A 20,000-nucleotide genomic window follows, 5' to 3' on the forward strand; every position below is an offset into this window, starting at 1 on the left:
GACTACTGAGGCAGCATGTTAGGCTGCACCAACATGTTTATAAAGGCTACTGAGACAGCATGTTAGGCTGCATCAACATGTTTATAAAGGCTACTGAGACAGCATGTTAGGCTGCACCAACATGTTTATAAAGGCTACTGAGACAGCATGTTAGGCTGCACCAACATGTTTATAAAGGCTACTGAGGCAGCATGTTAGGCTGCACCAACATGTTCATAAAGACTACTGAGACAACATGTTAGGCTGCACCAACATGTTTATAAAGACTACTGAGACAGCATGTTAGGCTGCACCAACATGTTTATAAAGGCTACTGAGACAGCATGTTAGGCTGCATCAACATGTTTATAAAGGCTACTGAGACAGCATGTTAGGCTGCACCAACATGTTTATAAAGGCTACTGAGACAGCATGTTAGGCTGCACCAACATGTTTATAAAGGCTACTGAGGCAGCATGTTAGGCTGCACCAACATGTTTATAAAGACTACTGAGACAACATGTTAGGCTGCACCAACATGTTTATAAAGGCTACTGAGGCAGCATGTTAGGCTGCACCAACATGTTTATAAAGGCAACTGAGACAGCATGTTAGGCTGCACCAACATGTTTATAAAGGCTACTGAGGCAGCATGTTAGGCTGCACCAACATGTTTATAAAGGCTACTGAGACAGCATGTTAGGCTGCACCAACATGTTTATAAAGACTACTGAGACAGCATGTTAGGCTGCACCAACATGTTTATAAAGGCTACTGAGACAGCATGTTAGGCTACACCAACATGTTTATAAAGGCTACTGAGGCAGCATGTTAGGCTGCACCAACATGTTTATAAAGGCTACTGAGACAGCATGTTAGGCTGCACCAACATGTTAATAATGGCTACTGAGGCAGCATGTTAGGCTGCACCAACATGTTTATAAAGGCTACTGAGACAGCATGTTAGGCTGCACCAACATGTTTATAAAGACTACTGAGACAGCATGTTAGGCTGCACCAACATGTTTATAAAGGCTACTGAGACAGCATGTTAGGCTGCATCAACATGTTTATAAAGGCTACTGAGACAGCATGTTAGGCTGCACCAACATGTTTATAAAGGCTACTGAGACAGCATGTTAGGCTGCACCAACATGTTTATAAAGGCTACTGAGGCAGCATGTTAGGCTGCACCAACATGTTTATAAAGACTACTGAGACAGCATGTTAGGCTGCACCAACATGTTTATAAAGACTACTGAGGCAGCATGTTAGGCTGCACCAACATGTTTATAAAGGCTACTGAGACAGCATGTTAGGCTGCACCAACATGTTTATAAAGACTACTGAGACAGCATGTTAGGCTACACCAACATGTTTATAAAGGCTACTGAGACAGCATGTTAGGCTGCACCAACATGTTTATAAAGGCTACTGAGACAGCATGTTAGGCTGCACCAACATGTTTATAAAGACTACAGAGGCAGCATGTTAGGCTGCACCAACATGTTTATAAAGGCCAGATGCTTTTCTAGGCAGTGAATAACAGAGCTAGAATGGGGACCTTCCTGCATAAGACATGTTAGAGGCCTGCCTGCCTGGCCTCACATGCTGTAGGCAAACAGGCCCTCGACCCAAATCACTGCATGGATGAAAGGTTCTGCTGAAAAGGAGGGAGAACATCATCTTTACCTTATAAGATGAACCCATATCTGGTGATCTGAACTGCAGAGTATTTGGGAGACTTATTAGTTAAGCAATTTAATAACGGTCCTTTTCAGACTGAATTTTGAAGAGGTTTTTCTTTGTGTCTTTCTCTCCCATCTCTGTTAATGATGTGTGTGTGTGTGTGTGTGTGCGTGTGTGTGCGTGTGCGTGCGTGTGCGCGTGTGCGCGTGTGTGTGTGTGTGAATGGGTGTCGACTGTGCGGACTTGCATTATATATTCTGTGCGTGCACATTTTATTTTGTGTGTGTGTGCGTACATGCATGCAAGTGTGTGTGCGTGAGTGCGTGTGTGTGTGTTCATGTGTCAGGTTGGAGGGAGACATATGTGTTGATTATGGGGCTGATGTTGTCTGTAGAGTGACATCTCATCTCCTAATGAAATAATGGCCTATTGGCAGAGTGTGGGGGATTGCACATTGCTGACTTCAATTACTGACAAGATTTTCTCTCCCTCCTTTCAAACACTCTCCATCCTTTTTCTTCCTTTTTTAGCTGACATAAATAAAAGGATGCCCAGTCGAGACCAGGGTCTAAGTGATTTTTCTTTTCACAAATGGACAGAAAAATACAGTTTTTAATTTAACACCCTTCCCCCAATTTGCCACCAAAAAGAATCAGACTTTTTTCTGACTATTGTCAAAGAAAATAAAATCCTTTTACCTTTTTCTGAAATAAATGTGAATCATTTTCCCATCACATAAATTATGTTGAAATAACGTGATTTAGCAGCTCCAATTGATGTCATCTTTAACTACAGATGACATCTATGACAATTTTATTTTATGCCTCACACAAAGGTAAGCCACTAAAAGCTAAAAGCTACTCTGTCGGGGAGTTTGTGAAAATTTAGACACAGAATAATTTATTTTCTTACATTTTTTTCACAAGTCTCTAATTTTCTCATGTTAAAAGAACAGAGGGGCTGGCCATGTTAGTCCTGCTTTCAGTATGTGTCTGGTCTCTTGCAGTAGAACCCTAACCCTAGCCCTTGACCTGCAGTGGACTTGGGAGGATAACAGTGTTTAAAGTTGGACCTGAATGAAAGCAGTTTTTGATCTCCAGCCTAATGCTCTAATTTACAGGGTTCTGCAGCTAGCTCCCTCATTACACCATTTATACTGACCTGGTGTCAGCTACTGTATGACAGGATGTGTCTCTGAATACAGCTACTGTAGGACAGGATGAGTCTCTGACTACAGCTACTGTAGGACAGGGTGTGTCTCTGATAACAGCTACTGTAGGACAGGGTGTGTCTCTGATAACAGCTACTGTAGGACAGGACGAGTCTCTGACTACAGCTACTGTAGGACAGGATGTGTCTCTGAATACAGCTACTGTAGGACAGGATGTGTCTCTGAATACAGCTACTGTAGGACAGGATGTGTCTCTGAATACAACTACTGTAGGACAGGATGTGTCTCTGAATACAGCTACTGTAGGACAGGATGTGTCTCTGAATACAGCTACTGTAGGACAGGATGTGTCTCTGAATACAGCTACTGTAGGACAGGGTGTGTCTCTGATAACAGCTACTGTAGGACAGGACGAGTCTCTGACTACAGCTACTGTAGGACAGGATGAGTCTCTGACTACAGCTACTGTAGAACAGGATCTGTCTCTGACGACAGCTACTGTAGGACAGGATTAGTTTCTGACTACAGCTACTGTAGGACAGGATGAGTCTCTGAATACAGCTACTGTAGGACAGGATGTGTCTCTGAATACAGCTACTGTAGGACAGGATGTGTCTCTGAATACAACTACTGTAGGACAGGATGTGTCTCTGAATACAACTACTGTAGGACAGGATGTGTCTCTGAATACAGCTACTGTAGGACAGGATGTGTCTCTGAATACAACTACTGTAGGACAGGATGTGTCTCTGAATACAGCTACTGTAGGACAGGATGTGTCTCTGAATACAACTACTGTAGGACAGGATGAGTCTCTGACTACAGCTACTGTAGGACAGGATGTGTCTCTGATGACAGCTACTGTAGGACAGGATGAGTCTCTGACTACAGCTACTTTAGGACAGGATGTGTCTCTGACTACAGCTTCTGTAGGACAGGATGTGTCTCTGAATACAGCTACTGTAGAACAGGATGTGTCTCTGACGACAGCTACTGTAGGACAGGATGAGTCTCTGACTACAGCTACTGTAGAACAGGATGTGTCTCTGACGACAGCTACTGTAGGAAAGGATGAGTCTCTGACTACAGCTACTGTAGGACAGGATGAGTCTCTGACTACAGCTACTGTAGAACAGGATCTGTCTCTGACGACAGCTACTGTAGGACAGGATGAGTTTCTGACTACAGCTACTGTAGGACAGGATGAGTCTCTGACTACAGCTACTGTAGGACCTAATGTGTCTCTGAATACAGCTACTGTAGAACAGGATGAGTCTCTCATTACAGCTACTGTAGAACAGGATGAGTCTCTCACTACAGCTACTGTAGAACAGGATGAGTCTCTGAATACAGCTACTGTAGAACAGGATGAGTCTCTCATTACAGCTACTGTAGAACAGGTTGAGTCTCTCATTACAGCTACTGTAGAACAGGATGAGTCTCTCACTACAGCTACTGTAGAACAGGATGAGTCTCTGAATACAGCTACTGTAGGACAGGATGTGTCTCTGAATACAGCTACTGTAGAACAGGATGAGTCTCTGAATACAGCTACTGTAGAACAGGATGAGTCTCTGAATACAGCTACTGTAGGACAGGATGTGTCTCTGAATACAGCTACTGTAGGACAGGATGTGTCTTTGAATACAACTACTGTAGGACAGGATGTGTCTCTGAATACAGCTACTGTAGGACAGGATGTGTCTCTGAATACAGCTACTGTAGAACAGGATGAGTCTCTCACTACAGCTACTGTAGGACAGGATGAGTCTCACTACAGCTTTATTATCTATATTTTCTTTCTTTCCCTCTCCTCTTTCCTCTCTCTCTCTCCTTTCCCCCTCTCTCTCTCTCTCTCTCTCTCTCTCTCTCTCTCTCTCTCAGGGTGGACCCTACCCCGTATGACACTCCTAAGCCAGCAGGACACACGAGGTTTGTGTGTGTTTCGGACACCCACTCCCGTACAGATGGGATTCAGATGCCCTATGGTGACGTGCTGCTCCACACGGGAGACTTCACTGAGCTGGGCCTGCCCTCTGAGGTCAAGAAGTTCAACGACTGGCTAGGTACCGTACACACACACACACACACGGAGAGAGAGAGAGAGAGAGAGAGAGAGAGAGAGAGAGAGAGAGAGAGAGAGAGAGAGAGAGAGAGAGAGAGAGAGAGAGAGAGAGAGAGAGAGAGAGAGAGAGAGAGAGAGAGAGAGAGAGAGAGAGAGAGAGAGAGAGAGAGAGAGAGAGAGAGAGAGAGAGAGAGAGAGAGAGAGAGAGAGAGAGAGAGAGAGAGAGAGAGAGAGAGAGAGAGAGAGAGAGAGAGAGAGAGAGAGAGGCGCAGGCAGGCAGGCATACAGTCCCCACATTACTAAGGGGACATGTATGGTTCCACATTTTCACTCTCATATTTATACACACATACGCACACACTTGTTTGTACACACACACTCAAACACGCGGAAGGACGAACAGCTGACACACACAATGGTGTCAGCTACCCTGACTGGTGGCCTAAGTACCCAGTTTAACCCCTGTGACCTAACACATTGCGCAGTTAACCCTGGTTGGGTCAGGGGTTAGAACACCTACTCATTCAATGGTTTTCTTTGTTTTTTACTATTTTCTACATTGTAGAATATCAGTGAAGAAATCAAAACTATGAGATAACAGTAATGGAATAACGTAGTCACCCAAAATTGTGTTAAACAAATCAAAATATATTTTATATTTCAGATTCTTCAAATAGCCAACCTTTGCCTTGATGACAGCTTTACACACTCTTGGCATTCTCTCAACCAGCTTCACCTGGAAGGCTTTTCCAATAGTCTTGAAGGTGTTCCCACATATGCAAAGCACTGGTTGGCTGCTTTTCCTTCACTCTGCGGTCCAACTCATCCCTGTAACGAACTGGGTGTAGTGGGTGCGAAGTCAGGCGCAGGAAGCAGAGAGTTCAGGGTAGTGCTATTTAATGCACAAATGGCGAACATAAGCCACCCCATGAAAACAAATGCCCCAAACACGGGGACTAAAACAGTCCAGCAAAAAGCCCACGAACAGGAAAACACGTTAACCTCTAACGTGCACACTAGTCACACAAACAATCCCGCACAAAGAGCAGGCGGGCCGGCTGGCTAATAAAGCCCAACTAATCACCTAATAAACAACAGGTGTAACCAATAAACAGACAAGGAGGGGGAGGAAAGAATCAGTGGCAGCTAGTAGGCCGGCGACGACGACCGCCGAGCGCCACCCGAACGGGAAGGGGGGCCACCTTCGGTAGGAGTCGTGACAATCCCAAACCATCTCAATTGGGTTGAGGTTGAGTGATTGTGGAGGACAGGTCATCAGATGCAACACTCCATCACTCTCCTTCTTGGTCAAATAGCCCTTCCACAGCCTGGAGGTGTGTTGGGTCATTGTCGTGTTGATAAACAAATGATAGTCCCACTAAGCCCAAACCAGATGGGATGGTGTATCGCTGCAGAATGCTGTGGTAGCCATGCTGGTTACATGTGCCTTGAAATCTAAATACTGTACAGTGCCCTCCACTAATATCGGCACCCGTGGTAAATATGAGCAGAACAGGCTTTTAATCAAAGTAAAATAATTGAAAGAAAAAATCAATTCTAAATATAAAACAAATATTTTTCTCAAATATATGTTTGCCACAATTGTTGGCACCCCTTCCTCCAATTCTTTGTGCAACCACTGTAAATCCCAGACAGTGTCACCAGCAAAGCACCTCCACACCATAACACCTCCTCCTCCATGCTTCACGGTGGGAAATACACATGCGGAGATCATCTGTTCACCCACACCGCGTCTCACAAAGACACGGCGGTTGGAACCAAAAATCTCCAATTTGGACTCCAGACCAAAGGACATATTTCCAGCGGTCTAATGTCCGTTGCTCATGTTTCTTGGCCCAAGCAAGTCTCTTCTTCTTATTGGTGTCCTTTAGTAGTAGTTTCTTTGCAGCAACTCGACCATGAAGGCCTGATTCACACAGTCTCGTCTGAACAGTTGATGTTGAGATGTGTCTGTTACTTGAACACTGTGAAGCATTTATTTGGGCTGCAATTTCTGTGGCTGGTAACTTTAATGAACTTATCATCTGCAGCAGAGGTAACTCTGGGTCTTGCTTTCCTGTGGCTGTCCTCATGAGAGCCAGTTTCATGAGAGCCAGTTTCATGAGAGCAGGTTTCATGAGAGCCAGTTTCATCAGAGCCAGTTTCATCAGAGCCAGTTTCATCAGAGCCAGTTTCACCAGAGCCAGTTTCAACAGAGCCAGTTTCATGAGAGCCAGTTTCATCAAAGCCAGTTTCATGAGAGCCAGTTTCATCAGAGCCAGTTTCACGAGAGCCAGTTTCATCAGAGCCAGTTTCATCAGAGCCAGTTTCATGAGAGCCAGTTTCATCACAGCACTTGATGGTTTTTGCGACTGCAGTTGAAGAAACTTTCAAAGTTCTGGAAATGTTCCGTATTGACTGACCTTCATGTCTTAAAGTAATGATGAACTGTCGTTTCTCTGCTTATTTGAGCTGTTCTTGCCAAAGTATAGACTTGGTCTTTTACCAAATAGGGCTATCTTCTGTATACCCCCCTTACCTTGTCACAACATAACTGATTGGCTCAAACACATTAAGAAGGAAATACATTTGACAAATTAACTTTTAAGAAGGCACACCTGTTAATTGAAATGCATTCCAGGTGACTGGTTGAGAGAATGCCAAGAGTGTGCAAAGCTGTCATCCAGGTAAAGGATGGCAATTTGAAGGATCTCAAATATTAAATGTATTTTGATAGGTTTAACACTTTTTTGGTTACTACGTGATTCCATATGTGTTATTTCTTAGTTTTGATGTTTTCACTATTATTCTATAATATAGAAAATAGTAAAAATAAAGAAAACCCCTTGAATGAGTAGGTGTTCTAAAACTTGACCGGTAATGTACATTTTAGCATACAATTCTGATATAAAAGATAAATTAACATTCACACACGCATGATCTGCAGACAGCTCCCTGAGACACACTACGAGCCACACCTCCCTGAGACACACTGTGAGCCACATCTCCCTGGGACACACTCTGAGCCACACCTCCCTGAGACACACTGAGCCACACCTCCCTGAGACACACTGAGCCACACCTCCCTGAGACACACTGAGCCACACCTCCCTGAGACACACTCCGAGCCACATCTCCCTGAGATGCACTCTGAGCCACACCTCCCTGAGACACACTCCGAGCCACACCTCCCTGAGACACACTGAGCCACACCTCCCTGAGATGCACTCCGAGCCACACCTCCCTGAGACACACTCCGAGCCACACCAGCCTGAGACACTCTGAGCCACACCTCCCTGAGTTGCACTCCGAGCCACACCTCCCTGAGACACACTCTGAGCCACACCTCCCTGAGACACACTCCGAGCCACACCTCCCTGAGACACACTCCGAGCCACACCTCCCTGAGACACACTCCGAGCCACACCTCCCTGAGATGCACTCCGAAACACTGGGGTGACAATGAGGGCCAGAGAGCGAGTGGCGCAACAGAGCCTGTCTGCTGTGCCAATCTGTCCCTCTATTGTGCTGCCAGGTGCAAGGGTCCTAATGGACACACACAAACACTATCACATACACTGACAGACTTCGCGAGCCATCAGATCTCATGCTGGGTACTGTCACGTGTGTACGTGTGTACATGTGTACGTGTGTGTGTGTGTGTGTGTGTGTGTGTGTGTGTGTGTGTGTGTGTGTGTGTGTGTGTGTGTGTGTGTGTGTGTGTGTGTACAGCCTTGTGAGGAGACAGAGTTCTGTATAGCCCCTCCATCTGTCAACACAGACAGACATCAAGTGTGTGTGTATATTAGAGGACGGTGGTCATAATAGTGAATCGATGACCAAAGTGGAAAATGGCTTGGTGTTATTTGGAGCGCAACGTCTGTCATTATCCGGTTTAAACTGAGCACTGGCTGGCTGACTGACTGGCTGGCTGACTGACTGGCTGGGTGACTGGCTGGCTGGGTAGTTGACTGTCTGACTGACTGGCTGGCTGGTTGACTGTCTGACTGACTGGCTGGCTGACTGACTGGCTGGCTGGCTAGTTGACTGGCTGGCTGGTCGACTCTCTGACTGATTGGCTGGGTGACTGACTGGCTGGGTGACTGAGTGGCAGGTTGACTGACTGGCTGGCTGACTGGGTGACTGACTGTCTTTGTGTCTGAAGGAATCAGGACAGTGGATCTCTCTCTACTAGTATGTTTCCTCTGTGTGGCTGTTGTAAAGGGATGAATCAGGACAGTGGATCTCTCTACTAGTATGTTTCCTCTGTGTGGCTGTTGTAAAGGGATGAATCAGGACAGTTGATCTCTCTACTAGTATGTTGCCTCTGTGTGGCTGTTGTAAAGGGATGAATCAGGACAGTTGATCTCTCTACTAGTATGTTGCCTCTGTGTGGCTGCTGTAAAGGGATGAATCAGGACAGTGGATATCTCTTTACTAGTATGTTTCCTCTGTGTGGCTGTTGTAAAGGGATGAATCAGGACAGTGGATCTCTCTACTAGTATGTTTCCTCTGTGTGGCTGTTGTAAAGGGATGAATCAGGACAGTGGATCTCTCTACTAGTATGTTTCCTCTGTGTGGCTGTTGTAAAGGGATGAATCAGGACAGTGTATCTCTCTCTACTAGTATGTTTCCTCTGTGTGGCTGTTGTAAAGGGATGAATCAGGACAGTGGATCTCTCTCTACTAGTATGTTTCCTCTGTGTGGCTGTTGTAAAGGGATGAATCAGGACAGTGGATCTCTCTACTAGTATGTTTCCTCTGTGTGGCTGTTGTAAAGGGATGAATCAGGACAGTGTATCTCTCTCTACTAGTATGTTTCCTCTGTGTGGCTGTTGTAAAGGGATGAATCAGGACAGTGGATCTCTCTACTAGTATGTTTCCTCTGTGTGGCTGTTGTAAAGGGATGAATCAGGACAGTGTATCTCTCTCTACTAGTATGTTTCCTCTGTGTGGCTGTTGTAAAGGGATGAATCAGGACAGTGGATCTCTCTACTAGTATGTTTCCTCTGTGTGGCTGTTGTAAAGGGATGAATCAGGACAGTGGATATCTCTTTACTAGTATGTTGCCTCTGTGTGGCTGTTGTAAAGGGATGAATCAGGACAGTGGATATCTCTTTACTAGCATGTTTCCTCTGTGTGGCTGTTGTAAAGGGATGAATCAGGACAGTGGATCTCTCTTTACTAGTATGTTTCCTCTGTGTGGCTGTTGTAAAGGGATGAATCAGGACAGTGGATCTCTCTACTAGTATGTTGCCTCTGTGTGGCTGTTGTAAAGGGATGAATCAGGACAGTGGATCTCTCTACTAGTATGTTTCCTCTGTGTTGCTGTTGTAAAGGGATGAATCAGGACAGTGGATCTCTCTACTAGTATGTTGTTGCTGTTGTAAAGGGATGAATCAGGACAGTGGATCTCTCTTTACTAGTATGTTTCCTCTGTGTGGCTGTTGTAAAGGGATGAATCAGGACAGTGTATCTCTCTCTACTAGTATGTATCCTCTGTGTGGCTGTTGTAAAGGGATGAATCAGGACAGTGGATCTCTCTACTAGTATGTTTCCTCTGTGTGGCTGTTGTAAAGGGATGAATCAGGACAGTGGATCTCTCTTTACTAGTATGTTGCTTCTGTGTGGCTGCTGTAAAGGGATGAATCAGGACAGTGGATCTCTCTACTAGTATGTTTCCTCTGTGTGGCTGTTGTAAAGGGATGAATCAGGACAGTGGATCTCTCTACTAGTATGTTGTTGCTGTTTTAAAGGGATGAATCAGGACAGTGGATCTCTCTTTACTAGTATGTTTCCTCTGTGTGGCTGTTGTAAAGGGATGAATCAGGACAGTGTATCTCTCTCTACTAGTATGTATCCTCTGTGTGGCTGTTGTAAAGGGATGAATCAGGACAGTGGATCTCTCTACTAGTATGTTTCCTCTGTGTGGCTGTTGTAAAGGGATGAATCAGGACAGTGGATCTCTCTTTACTAGTATGTTGCTTCTGTGTGGCTGCTGTAAAGGGATGAATCAGGACAGTGGATCTCTCTACTAGTATGTTTCCTCTGTGTGGCTGTTGTAAAGGGATGAATCAGGACAGTGTATCTCTCTCTACTAGTATGTTTCCTCTGTGTGGCTGTTGTAAAGGGATGAATCAGGACAGTGGATCTCTCTACTAGTATGTTTCCTCTGTGTGGCTGTTGTAAAGGGATGAATCAGGACAGTTGATCTCTCTCTACTAGTATGTTGCCTCTGTGTGGCTGTTGTAAAGGGATGAATCAGGACAGTGGATCTCTCTACTAGTATGTTGTTGCTGTTGTAAAGGGATGAATCAGGACAGTGGATATCTCTTTACTAGTATGTTTCCTCTGTGTGGCTGTTGTAAAGGGATGAATCAGGACAGTGGATCTCTCTACTAGTATGTTGTTGCTGTTGTAAAGGGATGAATCAGGACAGTGGATCTCTCTCTACTAGTATGTTTCCTCTGTGTGGCTGTTGTAAAGGGATGAATCAGGACAGTGTATCTCTCTCTACTAGTATGTTTCCTCTGTGTGGCTGTTGTAAAGGGATGAATCAGGACAGTGGATCTCTCTACTAGTATGTTGTTGCTGTTGTAAAGGGATGAATCAGGACAGTGGATATCTCTTTACTAGTATGTTTCCTCTGTGTGGCTGTTGTAAAGGGATGAATCAGGACAGTGGATCTCTCTACTAGTATGTTGTTGCTGTTGTAAAGGGATGAATCAGGACAGTGTATCTCTCTCTACTAGTATGTTTCCTCTGTGTGGCTGTTGTAAAGGGATGAATCAGGACAGTGGATCTCTTTTTACTAGCATGTTTCCTCTGTGTGGCTGTTGTAAAGGGATGAATCAGGACAGTGGATCTCTCTCTACTAGTATGTTTCCTCTGTGTGGCTGTTGTAAAGGGATGAATCAGGACAGTGGATCTCTCTACTAGCATGTTGCCTCTGTGTGGCTGTTGTAAAGGGATGAATCAGGACAGTGGATCTCTCTCTACTAGCATGTTGCCTCTGTGTGGCTGTTGTAAAGGGATGAATCAGGACAGTGGATCTCTCTCTACTAGTATGTTTCCTCTGTGTGGCTGTTGTAAAGGGATGAATCAGGACAGTGGATCTCTCTACTAGTATGTTTCCTCTGTGTGGCTGTTGTAAAGGGATGAATCAGGACAGTGGATCTCTCTTTACCAGTACAGTGGCAAGAAAAAGTATGTGAACACTGGAATTACCTGGACTTTTATATAAATTGGTCATAACATGTTATCTGATCTTCATTTAAATCACAACAATAGACAAACACAGTCTGCTTAAACCAATAACACAAACAATGATTTGTTTTCATGTTTTTATTGAACACACTGTGTAAAAGTGCAGGGTGGGAAAAGTATGCGAACACTTGGATTTAATAACTGGTTGACCCAGTTGTTGTTGATTTACTTCTGTGTTTTGGGTCGTTGTCTTGTTGCATCACCCAACATCTGTTGAGCTTCAATTGGCAGAGAGCCTTACATTCTCCTGCAAAATGTCTTGATAAACTTGGGAATTAATTTGTCTGTCGATGATAGCAAGCTGTCCAGGTCCTGAGGCAGCAAAGCAGTCGCAGACCATGACGCTCCCTCCACCAGAATTTACAGTTGGGATGAGGTTTTGATGTTGGTGTGCTGTGCCTTTTTTTCTCCACACATAGTGTTGTGTGTTCCTTCCAAACAACTCAACTGTAGTTTTATCTGTCCACAGAATATTTTGCCAGTAGTGCTGTGGAACATCCAGATGCTCTTTTGTGAACTTCAGATGTGCAGCAATGTTTTTTTTGGACAACAGTGGCTTCTTCCGTGGTGTCCTCCAATAAACACCATTCTTGTTTTGTGTTTTACATATCGTAGACTCGTCAACAGAGATGTTAGCATGTTCCAGAGGTTTCTGTAAGTCTTTAGCTGACACTCTAGGATTCTTCTAAACCTCATTGATCATTCTGCGCTGTGCTCTTGCAGTCATCTTTGCAGGACGGCCAGTCCTAGGGACAGTAGCAACAGTGCTGAACTTTCTCCATTTATAGACAATGTGTTTTACCATGGACTGATGAACATCAAGGCTTTTGTAACCCTGTGTGGCTGTTGTAAAGGGATTTTGTAACCCTGTGTGGCTGTTGTAAAGGGATGAATCAGGACAGTGGATCTCTCTCTACTAGTATGTTGCCTCTGTGTGGCTGTTGTAAAGGGATGAATCAGGACAGTGGATCTCTCTACTAGTATGTTGTTGCTGTTGTAAAGGGATGAATCAGGACAGTGGATCTCTCTACTAGTATGTTGTTGCTGTTGTAAAGGGATGAATCAGGACAGTGGATCTCTCTCTACTAGTATGTTGTTGCTGTTGTAAAGGGATGAATCAGAACAGTGGATCTCTCTACTAGTATGTTGTTGCTGTTGTAAAGGGATGAATCAGGACAGTGGATCTCTCTCTCCTAGTATGTTGTTGCTGTTGTAAACGGATGACAATAGCTTTAGTCACAGTGTTCCGAACATAGTTATACTCATGTAGTTCTGGAATACTCTGTCAGTTGTATTGTAGTGTAATATTGAACCTAGGACAGTAATGCTCTCAGCTTTGATTCTATCAAAACCCTTTTCTGTAGGTTACATTCTTTAGAGAGACGAGAGGGGAGAGAGAGGCGGAGAGGATTTTTATGTTAAATGACAAGAGATGAGAGAGAGGAAAGGGGTCTTTGTGTTCTAGTTTATATACTGTAGCACTCAGAGTTTGTGGACATGAATGTTTGGGAATGTTTTCAATATCTCCTAATGCAGACAATGTTTGTGACATAAAGACTTGAATACCTCTCCAAGGCCAGATGTATTCTCTCTGTCTCACTGTGGAAGAGAAGGGGTGGAGAGGGGGCAGAGGGGAGGAAAAACACAGAGAGAAGGGGTGGAGAGGCGGCAGAGGGGAGGAAAAACACAGAGAGAAGGGGTGGAGAGGGGGCAGAGGGGAGGAAAAACACAGAGAGAAGGGGTGGAGAGGGGGCAGAGGGGAGGAAAAACACAGAGAGAAGGGGTGGAGAGGGGGCAGAGGGGAGGAAAAACACAGAGAGAAGGGGTGGAGAGGCGGCAGAGGGGAGGAAAAACACAGAGAGAAGGGGTGGAGAGGGGGCAGAGGGGAGGAAAAACACAGAGAGAAGGGGTGGAGAGGGGGCAGAGGGGAGGAAAAACACAGAGAGAAGGGGTGGAGAGGGGGCAGAGGGGAGGAAAAACACAGAGAGAAGGGGTGGAGAGGGGGCAGAGGGGAGGAAAAACACAGAGAGAAGGGGTGGAGAGGGGGCAGAGGGGAGGAAAAACACAGAGAGAAGGGGTGGAGAGGCGGCAGAGGGGAGGAAAAACACAGAGAGAAGGGGTGGAGAGGGGGCAGAGGGGAGGAAAAACACAGAGAGAAGGGGTGGAGAGGGGGCAAAGGGGAGGAAAAACACAGAGAGAAGGGGTGGAGAGGCGGCAGAGGGGAGGAAAAACACAGAGAGAAGGGGTGGAGAGGGGGCAGAGAGGAGGAAAAACACAGAGAGAAGGGGTGGAGAGGGGGCAGAGGGGAGGAAAAACACAGAGAGAAGGGGTGGAGAGGGGGCAGAGGGGAGGAAAAACACAGAGAGACGGGGTGGAGAGGGGGCAGAGGGGAGGAAAAACACAGAGAGAAGGGGTGGAGAGGGGGCAGAGAGGAGGAAAAACACAGAGAGAAGGGGTGGAGAGGGGGCAGAGAGGAGGAAAAACACAGAGAGAAGGGGTGGAGAGGCGGCAGAGGGGAGGAAAAACACAGAGAGAAGGGGTGGAGAGGCGGCAGAGGGGAGGAAAAACACAGAGAGAAGGGGTGGAGAGGGGGCAGAGGGGAGGAAAAACACAGAGAGAAGGGGTGGAGAGGGGGCAGAGGGGAGGAAAAACACAGAGAGAAGGGGTGGAGAGGGGGCAGAGGGGAGGAAAAACACAGAGAGAAGGGGTGGAGAGGGGGCAGAGGGGAGGAAAAACACAGAGAGAAGGGGTGGAGAGGGGGCAGAGGGGAGGAAAAACACAGAGAGAAGGGGTGGAGAGGCGGCAGAGGGGAGGAAAAACACAGAGAGAAGGGGTGGAGAGGGGGCAGAGGGGAGGAAAAACACAGAGAGAAGGGGTGGAGAGGGGGCAGAGGGGAGGAAAAACACAGAGAGGGGTGGAGAGGGGGCAGAGGGGAGGAAAAACACAGAGAGAAGGGGTGGAGAGGGGGCAGAGGGGAGGAAAAACACAGAGAGAAGGGGTGGAGAGGGGGCAGAGGGGATGAAAAACACAGAGAGAAGGGGTGGAGAGGGGGCAGAGGGGAGGAAAAACACAGAGAGAAGGGGTGGAGAGGGGGCAGAGGGGAGGAAAAACACAGAGAGAAGGGGTGGAGAGGGGGCAGAGGGGAGGAAAAACACAGAGAGAAGGGGTGGAGAGGGGGCAAAGAGGATGAAAAACACAGAGGTAAGTAGGGACAAGCATATTTTAGAACTCCACTAAACAGCACTTCCCCTGCTTCAATCTTTCCCTCTTCAGTGTTCCTCAGTGCTCCTCTCATTCCCTCATCTCACCCTGTTTCTTTTCTTTTTGTTCTATCCTTTTTCTACTAGAGGACTGTGTTTCCCTCTGTTCTTCCCTTCTCTCTGTTCTTCCCTTCCCTCTGGAGAGGACTGTGTTTCCCTCTGTTCTTCCCTTCTCTCTGGAGAGGACTGTGTTTCCCTCTGTTCTTCCCTTCTCTCTGGAGAGGACTGTGTTTCCCTCTGTTCTTCCCTTCTCTCTGGAGAGGACTGTGTTTCCCTCTGTTCTTCCCTTCTCTCTGGAGAGGACTGTGTTTCCCTCTGTTCTTCCCTTCTCTCTGGAGAGGACTGTGTTTCCCTCTGTTCTTCCCTTCTCTCTGGAGAGGACTGTGTTTCCCTCTGTTCTTCCCTTCTCTCTGGAGAGGACTGTGTTTCCCTCTGTTCTTCCCTTCTCTCTGGAGAGGACTGTGTTTCCCTCTGTTCTTCCCTTCTCTCTGGAGAGGACTGTGTTTCCCTCTGTTCTTCCCTTCTCTCTGGAGAGGACTGTGTTTCCCTCTGTTCTTCCCTTCTCTCTGGAGAGGACTGTGTTTTCCCTCTGTTCTTCCCTTCTCTCTGGAGAGGACTGTGTTTCCCTCTGTTCTTCCCTTCTCTCTGGAGAGGACTGTGTTTTCCCTCTGTTCTTCCCTTCTCTCTGGAGAGGACTGTGTTTCCCTCTGTTCTTCCCTTCTCTCTGGAGAGGACTGTGTTTCCCCTCTGTTCTTCCCTTCTCTCTGGAGAGGACTGTGTTTTCCCTCTGTTCTTCCCTTCTCTCTGGAGAGGACTGTGTTTTCCCTCTGTTCTTCCCTTCTCTCTGGAGAGGACTGTGTTTCCCTCTGTTCTTCCCTTCTCTCTGGAGAGGACTGTGTTTTCCCTCTGTTCTTCCCTTCTCTCTGGAGAGGACTGTGTTTCCCTCTGTTCTTCCCTTCTCTCTGGAGAGGACTGTGTTTCCCCTCTGTTCTTCCCTTCTCTCTGGAGAGGACTGTGTTTCCCTCTGTTCTTCCCTTCTCTCTGGAGAGGACTGTGTTTCCCTCTGTTCTTCCCTTCTCTCTGGAGAGGACTGTGTTTCCCCTTGTTCTTCCCTTCTCTCTGGAGAGGACTGTGTTTTCCCTCTGTTCTTCCCTTCTCTCTGTTCTTCCCTTCTCTCTGGAGAGGACTGTGTTTCCCCTTGTTCTTCCCTTCTCTCTGGAGAGGACTGTGTTTCCCCTTGTTCTTCCCTTCTCTCTGGAGAGGACTGTGTTTCCCTCTGTTCTTCCCTTCTCTCTGGAGAGGACTGTGTTTCCCTCTGTTCTTCCCTTCTCTCTGGAGAGGACTGTGTTTCCCCTTGTTCTTCCCTTCTCTCTGGAGAGGACTGTGTTTCCCTCTGTTCTTCCCTTCTCTCTGGAGAGGACTGTGTTTTCCCTCTGTTCTTCCCTTCTCTCTGTTCTTCCCTTCCCTCTGGAAAGAACTGTGTTTTCCCTCTGTTCTTCCCTTCTCTCTGGAGAGGACTGTGTTTCCCTCTGTTCTTCCCTTCTCTCTGGAGAGGACTGTGTTTTCCCTCTGTTCTTCCCTTCTCTCTGGAGAGGACTGTGTTTCCCTCTGTTCTTCCCTTCTCTCTGGAGAGGACTGTGTTTCCCTCTGTTCTTCCCTTCTCTCTGGAGAGGACTGTGTTTCCCTCTGTTCTTCCCTTCTCTCTGGAGAGGACTGTGTTTCCCTCTGTTCTTCCCTTCTCTCTGGAGAGGACTGTGTTTTCCCTCTGTTCTTCCCTTCTCTCTGTTCTTCCCTTCTCTCTGGAGAGGACTGTGTTTCCCTCTGTTCTTCCCTTCTCTCTGGAGAGGACTGTGTTTTACCTCTGTTCTTCCCTTCTCTCTGTTCTTCCCTTCTCTCTGGAGAGGACTGTGTTTTCCCTCTGTTCTTCCCTTCTCTCTGTTCTTCCCTTCCCTCTGGAAAGAACTGTGTTTTCCCTCTGTTCTTCCCTTCTCTCTGGAGAGGACTGTGTTTCCCTCTGTTCTTCCCTTCTCTCTGGAGAGGACTGTGTTTTCCCTCTGTTCTTCCCTTCTCTCTGGAGAGGACTGTGTTTCCCTCTGTTCTTCCCTTCTCTCTGGAGAGGACTGTGTTTCCCTCTGTTCTTCCCTTCTCTCTGGAGAGGACTGTGTTTCCCTCTGTTCTTCCCTTCTCTCTGGAGAGGACTGTGTTTCCCTCTGTTCTTCCCTTCTCTCTGGAGAGGACTGTGTTTTCCCTCTGTTCTTCCCTTCTCTCTGTTCTTCCCTTCTCTCTGGAGAGGACTGTGTTTCCCTCTGTTCTTCCCTTCTCTCTGGAGAGGACTGTGTTTTACCTCTGTTCTTCCCTTCTCTCTGTTCTTCCCTTCTCTCTGGAGAGGACTGTGTTTCCCTCTGTTCTTCCCTTCTCTCTGGAGAGGACTGTGTTTCCCTCTGTTCTTCCCTTCTCTCTGGAGAGGACTGTGTTTTCCCTCTGTTCTTCCCTTCTCTCTGTTCTTCCCTTCTCTCTGGAGAGGACTGTGTTTCCCTCTGTTCTTCCCTTCTCTCTGGAGAGGACTGTGTTTCCCTCTGTTCTTCCCTTCTCTCTGGAGAGGACTGTGTTTTACCTCTGTTCTTCCCTTCTCTCTGTTCTTCCCTTCTCTCTGGAGAGGACTGTGTTTCCCTCTGTTCTTCCCTTCTCTCTGGAGAGGACTGTGTTTTCCCTCTGTTCTTCCCTTCTCTCTGGAGAGGACTGTGTTTTCCCTCTGTTCTTCCCTTCTCTCTGGAGAGGACTGTGTTTTCCCTCTGGAGAGGACTGTGTTTCCCTCTGTTCTTCCCTTCTCTCTGGAGAGGACTGTGTTTTCCCTCTGTTCTTCCCTTCTCTCTGGAGAGGACTGCGTTTCCCTCTGTTCTTCCCTTCTCTCTGGAGAGGACTGTGTTTCCCTCTGTTCTTCCCTTCTCTCTGGAGAGGACTGTGTTTTCCCTCTGTTCTTCCCTTCTCTCTGTTCTTCCCTTCCCTCTGGAGAGGACTGTGTTTTCCCTCTGTTCTTCCCTTCTCTCTGGAGAGGACTGTGTTTCCCTCTGTTCTTCCCTTCTCTCTGGAGAGGACTGTGTTTCCCTCTGTTCTTCCCTTCCCTCTGGAGAGGACTGTGTTTCCCTCTGTTCTTCCCTTCTCTCTGGAGAGGACTGTGTTTTCCCTCTGTTCTTCCCTTCTCTCTGGAGAGGACTGTGTTTCCCTCTGTTCTTCCCTTCTCTCTGGAGAGGACTGTGTTTCCCTCTGTTCTTCCCTTCTCTCTGGAGAGGACTGTGTTTTCCCTCTGTTCTTCCCTTCTCTCTGTTCTTCCCTTCTCTCTGGAGAGGACTGTGTTTCCCTCTGTTCTTCCCTTCTCTCTGGAGAGGACTGTGTTTTCCCTCTGTTCTTCCCTTCTCTCTGTTCTTCCCTTCTCTCTGGAGAGGACTGCGTTTCCCTCTGTTCTTCCCTTCTCTCTGGAGAGGACTGTGTTTCCCTCTGTTCTTCCCTTCCCTCTGGAGAGGACTGTGTTTCCCTATGTTCTTCCCTTCTCTCTGGAGAGGACTGTGTTTTCCCTCTGTTCTTCCCTTCTCTCTGGAGAGGACTGTGTTTCCCTCTGTTCTTCCCTTCTCTCTGGAGAGGACTGTGTTTTCCCTCTGTTCTTCCCTTCTCTCTGGAGAGGACTGTGTTTTCCCTCTGTTCTTCCCTTCTCTCTGGAGAGGACTGTGTTTCCCTCTGTTCATGAAAGTGCTGTTTGAATGAATGCTTACGAGCCTGCTGCTACCTACCATCGCTCAGTCAGACTGCTCTTTCAAATCATAGACTTAATTATAACATGATAACACACAGAAATACGAGCCTTAGGTCATTAATATCGTCGAATTCGGAAACTATCATCTCCAAAACAAGACGTTTATTATTTCAGTGAAATACGGAACCGTTCAGTATTTTATCTAACGGGTGGCATCCATAAGTCTAAATATTCCTGTTACATTGCACAACCTTCAATGTTATGTCATAATTACGTAACATTCTGGCAAATGAGGTGGGCCAAACTGTTGCATATACACTGACTCTGCGTGCAATGAACGCAAGAGAAGTGACCCAATTTCACCTGGTTAATATTGCCTGCTAACCTGGATTTCTTTTAGCTAAGTATGCAGGTTTAAAAATATATACTTATTGTATTGATTTTAAGAAAGGCATTGATGTTTAAGGTTAGGTACACATTGGATCAACGATACGCACCGCATCGATTATATGCAACGCAGGACATGCTAGATAAACTAGTAATATCATCAACCATGTGTAGTTAACTAGTGATTATGATTGATTGATTGATTGTTTTTTGTAAGATAAGTTTAATGCTAGCTAGCAACTTACCTTGGCTTCTACTGCATTCCCGTAACAGGCAGGCTCCTCGTGGAGTGCAATGTAATCAGGTGGTTAGAGCTTTGGACTAGTTAACTGTAAGGTTGCAAGATTGAATCCCCGAGCTGACAAGGTAAAAATCTGTCATTCTGCCCCTGAACAAGGCAGTTAACCCACCGTTCCTAGACCGTCATTGAAAATAA

The 20,000-nt window shown here is 46.5% G+C and overlaps 1 protein-coding gene across 1 annotated transcript in view; it reads left to right on the forward strand.

Annotated features, from left to right (window-relative positions):
• LOC139385005 (metallophosphoesterase MPPED2) overlaps positions 1-20,000 on the forward strand; it is a 126,748-nt gene that overhangs the window by 25,170 nt on the left and 81,578 nt on the right. Inside the window, exon 3 of the mRNA XM_071129973.1 lies at positions 4,724-4,905. Within this exon, the coding sequence (XP_070986074.1) occupies positions 4,724-4,905 (182 nt within the window). The remainder of the gene's footprint in view (positions 1-4,723; positions 4,906-20,000) is intronic.

This window comes from Oncorhynchus clarkii, chromosome 26 (genome assembly GCF_045791955.1).
Source record: "Oncorhynchus clarkii lewisi isolate Uvic-CL-2024 chromosome 26, UVic_Ocla_1.0, whole genome shotgun sequence".
Taxonomy (NCBI): domain Eukaryota; kingdom Metazoa; phylum Chordata; class Actinopteri; order Salmoniformes; family Salmonidae; genus Oncorhynchus; species Oncorhynchus clarkii.